The sequence below is a fragment of the Lycium barbarum genome, chromosome 5 (assembly GCF_019175385.1).
Source record: "Lycium barbarum isolate Lr01 chromosome 5, ASM1917538v2, whole genome shotgun sequence".
NCBI classification, from domain to species: Eukaryota; Viridiplantae; Streptophyta; class Magnoliopsida; order Solanales; family Solanaceae; genus Lycium; species Lycium barbarum.
The window spans coordinates 139238925-139247066 of NC_083341.1; the positions used below are offsets into that span (position 1 = coordinate 139238925).

Sequence of the window (8142 nt, forward strand, 5' to 3'; positions counted from 1 at the left end):
ATAAATTGAATCCATTCTTTCACTCCCCGAAGAATATTTTCTTTAAAGGAAATCATCTATATATTATTCTTAATTGTGTGAATCACTTATCATTTTGTCGATGAGTGCCATTGAGACTCAACATCAGGACGGAAACTTTTATCACATTGTTTTTTAGAATCATAAATTTTAAAGTTTTTAAAAATGTACATCTTTACTTTTTTGAGCAAATAACACTTGAACGGGTCAGGCAATGTTAGTTAAAATTTTAGAGAGAGAAAAAATGTGTGAAACAAAATTGCTCTATAGTCATGTTAATTAAATTTTACAAGTACAGAGTACATTCTGATTATGAAGTTTAGACGAGTGGTTGTCATTACTAACAAGTAACAACTAATTGCAAACATCAAAAATCACGATTTCGATTATGTAGGCATTCCTTTAATTGTGTTAACCGCCTTTAATTTTGTTGATTAGTATTGAGACTTGAAATCAGGATTTTTAAAACTGCCATATTATGTAAAATTATGAGAACCATACATTTTAAAAAAAATCTTGCAATATGTATCTCGTGAAGAACATTGAAAGTGATTACAATGAGAGAAATATTTTACTCTGAGCCTAAACAACTAGCAAACATTTGAACGAGTCACGTAATGTTGAATAAAATTTTGAGAGAGAAAAATATGTGGAACAAAATTGCTCTACAGTCATGTCAACTAAAAGTACATAGTACAACTGATTATGAAGTTTTAGACGAGTGGTTGTTACTGTTGACGGATAATTGCAAACCTCAAAAATCACCATACCATCATATTGTATCACTTTCACTTTCACACACACACACACACACAATCACACACACAGACAGACATACATACATACATACATACACATACATATATATATATATATATATATATATATATATATATATATATGTATTTTTGCACCATTGCGCCTTTTTTCAATAAACCCCCCGCTTTATTTGTGCTTTGTGCTTAAAGCCCCAGCTAACCAGAGAGTTTTTTGCGCTTTTCGCTGTTGATAACACTGCTAACTCCCACAAGCACAAATATCGGGCAACTATCCACCAAGACTTTGACAGATAGGACGAAATCACCTAGTTAAAACCGGGTTCTAACTCTTAACAATCTTACCAGATTTGATATTCATTTTACACTGTCAATTCCAAATTATAATGACACCCAAAGTCACCAACCATGACAACTTTCTCAATCCATGACCTTTAATTGCTATAGTAAACAAAATAAAAAATAAAAATTGAAGTAATTAGAATCAAGGTTAGAATAATATGAATACTAGAATGATCAAAAAAGGGGATTTGAAGCTAGGAAAATGCTTTTTCCAATATATGAATGACACACATCATGTAATTTTACAAATGCCACAAATGAATATAAGTTATTACCTTAAATTACAAGCGTTTTAATTGAAGGAAAATAATAAAAAATTATAAAACTTCGCTTTACAAACAAACTCACAGCACTCACCCAGAACCAAATTGATGGGAAAAAAACATCTTGGGCTAAAACCAGATACTTTTCACAATGAACATTGTCCTCACCTTTTGTACAGCAAAAGAATCCTCATTGCTTCAACACCATTTGAATAGCATCTTGTTGAACTTTCGTTAAACTCTGCAAACAACAGTTGTTAAAACCATATAATAAGTGGTTCAAAATAAGATATCATATTGAGATGTTCCATTCAGTCATTTGAATGGACCTATAAAAGATGACTGAAAATTGCTCCATTACTATTAGAGAATTTCTTGAGAAAATCTACGAGATAATTCACCAAATTTATCTGCAGGCGTGATTAAATTGGATGGTCAGTTTAAATCAAGATAGGATTTGATCCAATTGATCAGATGTAACATGGTATCAGAGCGGGAAGATCTGGACCGCACTAATTCATAAACACAGATCAATTCAAAACACAATTTCTCGAGAAATTATAATTGTTCGCAATTTTTTCTTAAAAATCAGAACTGTAAGTTTTCTTCTTCAAATAGAAGCTTGTTTTCAGTAAATTGAAGCTAATTGAGGCATAAAAATGGCGAATCTCATAGTAGAGACACTAGAACATAGTCATCCCCTATATTTGCAACAATTAGATGCACCTAGTGTTGCTTTAATTGGTATAAAACTTAATGGTCCTGAAAATTATGGAATATGGAGAGATCGATGAGTTTAGCCCTAATGGTGAAGAACAAGTACTGCTTTGCTGATGGAACCTGTAAGAAAAGTTCATACAAAGGAGAATTGGAAACTCAATGGGAAAGGTGTGATGTTATAGTATTACCATGGATTAGCAGCACTATGGCACCAAATTTAGTCACTACAATATTCTATGCTCCAAATGCAAAGTATGTGTGGGATGACTTCAAAGAACGATTCAATAAGTCAAACTTTACCAGAATTTATCAGATATGGACTGAAGTAGTATGCTTAAGGCAAGGTAGAGATTCTGTAACTGACTATTACACTAAAATAAAGAACTCGTGGGATGAATTTGATGTATTAATTCCTTCACCTTCGTGTAGATGTGTGGAAGCTAAGCCCTATGTAGAACATTTACATCAACAAAGATTGTTAATGTTTCTAATGGGATTGAATGAGTCTTTTAGTCATGTGAGGAGTGATATATTGCTTAAATCTGATGTGCCTAGTGTGAATCAGGCTTATGCTACTGTTGTACAAGAGAAGAGTCAAAGACAGTTAGGAGTAGTGGAGGCTAACAAAGAAGTTCTCACTATGTTAGCTGGTAGAGGACAAAATTTTAGAGGAAAAAGGCCAACAGGGACATTCCAAGGTCCATCTTGTGAGGTTTGTGACTATAAAGGACATAAGACAGTGGACTGCTATAGGTTAGTTGGATACCCTGCTGATTTCAAAAGTAACAAGAAAACAAATCAGATTGGCTCAAGTGGTTATGATCAATACCAAAATCAAATACAGCATGGAGGTTATAAGCCTAGAGGTGCACAACAAGGTGAAACAAGCAGTTTCAGATCATATGCCAATAATGCAGCAGCAGAACAGGGGCAAGGACATCTTCTTACTGAAGAGTAGCAGAATCAGATGAAGCATTTGCTGTAGAACACTGATCTGAATGAATGCAAGGCTAATATGGCAGGTAATGTTTCCTTAGTGTCTAATAATCCAAGTTCACATGATTGGATAGTAGACTCAGGGGCAACACACCACGTAGCATCTTGCAAGGATCTATTAAAAGAGACAAAACGGTTAAAAAATTCAAGCACGGTTCAATTACCAACAGGAAATAAGGCTTAATCACTTGTACAGGCAGTTCCTTTGTGTTAGGTGATATAAAAGTGAAAGATGTCCCACATGTGCCTAATTTCAAGTTCATTCTTCTATCAGTTGCCAAACTTACTAGGGATTTACATTGCAGTATCAGCTTTTTCCCCACCTTTTGGGTGTTACAGGATCTTTGCACTACCAAAGTGATTGGGATTAGTAGACAGTCTAATGATTTGTACCCGCTGAAAGATGGAATAAAGGCAGCTGTGAATGTATCAATGAAGAGTTTAGATACATTTGAACTTTGGCATCTCAGACTTGGTCATCCTTCACTCAAGGTAATGCAACATATCTCAACCATCAAACAAGACTTGAAGAATCCTCCACAACAATGCTGCCAGATATGCCCCATGGCTAAACAAAGTAGATTACCCTTCCCTCATAGTACAAATAAGTCAGATCATATTTTCCAATTAGTACATATAGAACTCCCACATATGACAGGAAATATTACTTTGTTAAAATAGTTTATGATTACAGTAGATTTATGTTTGATTCAACATAAAACTGAGGTTCTCATTGTACTAAAACATTTCCTGACAATGGTATGTACTCAGTTTGGTGTTAAAGTACAAGTGTTGAGGTCTGACAACGGTACTGAATTTACTAACTTAAAATGTAAAAATCTTTTTTCTTTTCTTGGCATTTTGCATCAAAGTTCTTGTCCTTACACAACCCAATAAAATGGAACTGTAAAGAGGAAACATAGACATATTTTAGATACTGCTAGAGCTCTTAGATTTCAAGCTTTAATTCCCATAAGATTTTGGGGAGATTGTATTAAAACTGTAGTTTACCTGATAAATAGACTTCCTTCTGGTGTACTGTCTGGTAAGTCACCTTTTGAAATGTTATATGGAAAGGAACCAAGAGTTGATCATTTGAGGGTGTTTGGCTGTTTATGTTTTTGGATCTGTGTTGCCAAGGCAGGACAAATTTGCACCAAAGGCTGAAAAAGCCATATTCATGGGATACTCAGAATCTCAGAAGGGCTATAGGCTACTTGACATTAAGTCTAAGACTTTCTATATCAGCAGAGATGTGTCCTTTATGGAACATAATTTCCCTTTTCAAGGCCTCTACGATGAAACTGTGGACATGTTTCTTCCACAAGAACCAACTATTGTGGATTATGAGCAGCCCTTTCCCTCCTCTCATAACACACCATCTAAGGAAATTGAACCAGATGCACCAGTTGAACCAGATGTACCAGTTATTTCCACTTCTCCACTTTATGATGAAGCTGTTCACAATGCTGAAGATGATGCTTCCAATCCTGAGTCAAGTACTGCTGATGTTGCTGACTCCATTATTTCTTCTGATGCTGCTTTAAGGCCAAGTAGGACCTCCAAGGCTCTTCTGTGGCATAGAGATTATGTGATTCCAAAGAAGGTTAACTCTGCCAGCCTATGTCCTATTAGTGATCATTTATCTTATGACCACCTTAGTCCCTCATATCAAGACTATATAGCAGCCTTTTCAGTAGCACTTGAACCAACTTCCTTCAAGGAATCTTCTAAGCACCAACACTGGCTTGATGTTATGCAAGCAGAGGTAGATCCTTTAGAACTAACAACACTTGGACTGTGGTGGATGTGTCTCTTGGTAAGAAAGCAATTGGTTCTAAGTGGGTATATAAAATCAAACACAAGGCTAATGGTGATATAAAGAGGTATAAGGTCAGACTTGTTGCTAAGGGTTATAATCAGCAAGAAATCCTAGATTACCATGAAATATTTTCTCCAGTGGCCAAAATGGTCACTATTAGAACTGTCATAAGTGTAGCAGCAGCTTCAAACTGGCCTTTCTATCAAATGGATGTGAACAATGCCTTTTTACAAGGTGATTTATTTGAAGAAGTATTTATGGACTTGCCTCAGGGTTATTAGAAGCAGGGGGAGTACAAGGTATGCAAATTGCTTAAATCCTTATATGGACTGAAGCAAGCCTCAAGGAAATGGAACCTCCAGTTGACTGAGGCTTTAGTTAACACAGGCTACACACAAAGCCCTCATGATCACTCCTTATTTACTAAGAAATCTGGGAATAGCATAGAAATTACACTCACATATGTGAATGATTTGCTGATTAGAGGTAGCAGCACAACGTTAATTCAAGAATTAAAGGCATCATTGCACAGTAAATTTAAGATGAAGGATCTTGGCACACTCGAATATTTTCATGGAATTGAAGTATTAAGATCAAAGACAGGCATTCTACTTAATCAGAGGAAGCATGCTGTTGAATTGATATCAGATTCAAGGTTTAGTGGTGTAAAACCAGTTAACACCCCTTTGGAGGCCAATATTAAGCTTACTACCGTTGATTATGATGAGCTTGTGGGAATTTCAAATGATCCACCTTATCAGGATGTCAATGCCTATTAGAGACTCATTGGAAGATTGTTATACTTGACAATTACTAGACTGATACTTTGCAGATCAATTATTAATTCAATTCCTTCAATTGCCTAAGTTATCACATTAGAAGGCTGCTTTAAGGCTGGTGAAATATATCAAAAGGTGTCCAGGTCAAGGGTTGCTGCTGAGCAGTAGTCCTAGTAAAAATTTGGAAGCCTGCTATAACTCAAATTGGGCTGCTTGCCCAAATACCAGAAGGTCTGTAACTGGTTATGTAATCAAGTTAGGACATTCTCTTATATCTTGAAAATCTAAGAAACAACAAACAATGAGCAGGAGTTCAGCCGAAGCTGAATATAGAAGCATGGCAGCTGTTGTTTCAGAAATCATATGGCTGTTGGGCCTGTTCAAAGATTTGGATGTTACAGTAACAACACCAGTCAAGTTGTATTGTGATAGTAAAGCAACCATTCAGATTACTGCAATTCCAATATTCCATGAGAGAACCATACATATTGACATTGATTGTCATTTTGTGAGAGAAAAGCTCAAGGCTGGCCTGGTGGAAACACACTACCTCAACACTAAAGAACAACTGACTGATCTACTCACAAAGGGATTAGGTAGTTCACAGCATCATACACTATTGAACAAGCTTGGTGTTTTTGATGTATACTCAAACTCCAGCTTGAGGGGGAATATAGGAGTATAAGTAGTTAGTTGTAATTGTATTGAAATTTAAGTAGTTAGGTGTAATTACTAATGCAGTTAGTTTGTTAAGATGATGTCATTAGTTAGATAGAGGTACATGTGCAGAGCATGTGCACTACAGGTTGTATAAAGCCACATTTGTGGCATCAGAATTCATATATCAAAAATCTCCTTTCTCTTTCTACAACTCTCTTCACAATGCTTACCTTAGATTGAGATGAATCAAGCTAGGATTTGATCCAATTGATCAAATCTAACAACATCCAATCAGAAAAAGACACATTGAAAATTCTCGAAATCAATAGTTGTTCTTCACCATTTTCAAGTGTGTTTTTGTTCCAGACACTATTTTAATCCAAATTTGTCATAAAATACAACATTAATTTCTCAATTTTTTTATCAAAATCAAGTAACCCATGCATTTTAAACCTTCGAGCTTTCCAAAGACCTCATTAATGACATAATCATAGTCACCAGACTCACCACTACCATAGCAATTTTTCCATTGTTACGGATTATTTTTAAATTTTTTGGACATGTAAAAGAAGACTTAGAATTTTGCAATTCGTGGAACAAAGTCCCAATTTTTCTTCGAGGAAGGAATTGAAGCTTTTTGGTGCCATTTGCTTTATGAGATTTCTAATTTTCACAGTACTCAAAGTTTCTTTTAAGTTATGGTTTCTTTAAGTAAAAAAATCCCTTGTTATTAGCTTTTGTGTCATTGACACTGGGATTAATGATGCAACTTTTAAAGGTATTGTCATGTTTCATTGATCAACTAGTATGAGCCTAAAATAATTCAAAACATTAGAATCTCTAGATTTGTAAACTGCACATGGATCTTCTTCTTGTTAAACTTGTGCAATCAGATATGCCTCTCACACTAATTGTTCAACAGAAATCTGTTAACTTCTTTATGGGCCAGCTTATTATTGGTGTTGCCCTCATAAGCATGTATAGATCCATTGCAATGGGGGAAGTGGCGGTGGAGAGAAAAAAAAGGCAATAAATAAAAAGTGTTTATGGGCTCTTCACGTGCCTATGTTGGGTAGAACTCACTCTATGTGCCAGCTCGGCACATGGGTTCAGCCTTTATTAAATTTTATAATATCAATTAACTTTTAAATAAAGATAAGTTGTTATACATTCAGATGTTGAAAAACAAAATTATTTAGTATTCATTTCTTAATATCAAATATATATATATATATATATATATCTTAATGCGTATTAGAATGCATGTTCTGTTGGTTCAACTGAATCTGTTAATTCTCGTCTGAATTATATAATTTCAAAATGTATAAATAGCTATAATAACATATCTCGATCATTCTAAGATGACAATATCCTCCTAAACATTGTAAGCATTACGTTTGTTGAATTTTTCTTGGAAGCTTGAATTAAAAGAGGACAAATGTTTTTAAAGAAAGATTAATTGCAAGGGAATATAATGTAGCTGATAAAAAGTTTCTTCATGACATATCCAGAATATCCTAGTAAGTTAGTATCAATTAAATGACAAAAATAATTAATGGTGAAAATCTCAAGAAGCAATATCAGCCATCGACGTTTTTAAGCGACATCACTAAAACGTGTTTCTCAATTTTAACACAACATCATTAAAAGCTCGTTAAAAGAGAAGTAGTATGTTGGTCAATCTTATATCGTGATTGATCTCAATCTTATATCGTTATTTGATCAATCTTGGTCATTGTAACATACTTTCTCCCTCATTCGAATTT

General features: G+C 34.7%; 1 protein-coding gene across 1 annotated transcript; it reads left to right on the top strand.

Moving 5' to 3' along the window:
- The first annotated feature begins 1638 nt into the window (after positions 1 to 1638).
- LOC132642819 (uncharacterized) lies at positions 1639 to 3974 on the top strand. The gene is made up of 2 exons (XM_060359846.1): positions 1639 to 3141; positions 3421 to 3974. Exon 1 carries the CDS (start codon positions 2178 to 2180, stop codon positions 3075 to 3077), a length of 900 nt encoding a protein of 299 aa, XP_060215829.1. The 5' UTR covers positions 1639 to 2177; the 3' UTR covers positions 3078 to 3141; positions 3421 to 3974.
- The last annotated feature ends 4168 nt before the right edge of the window (positions 3975 to 8142 follow it).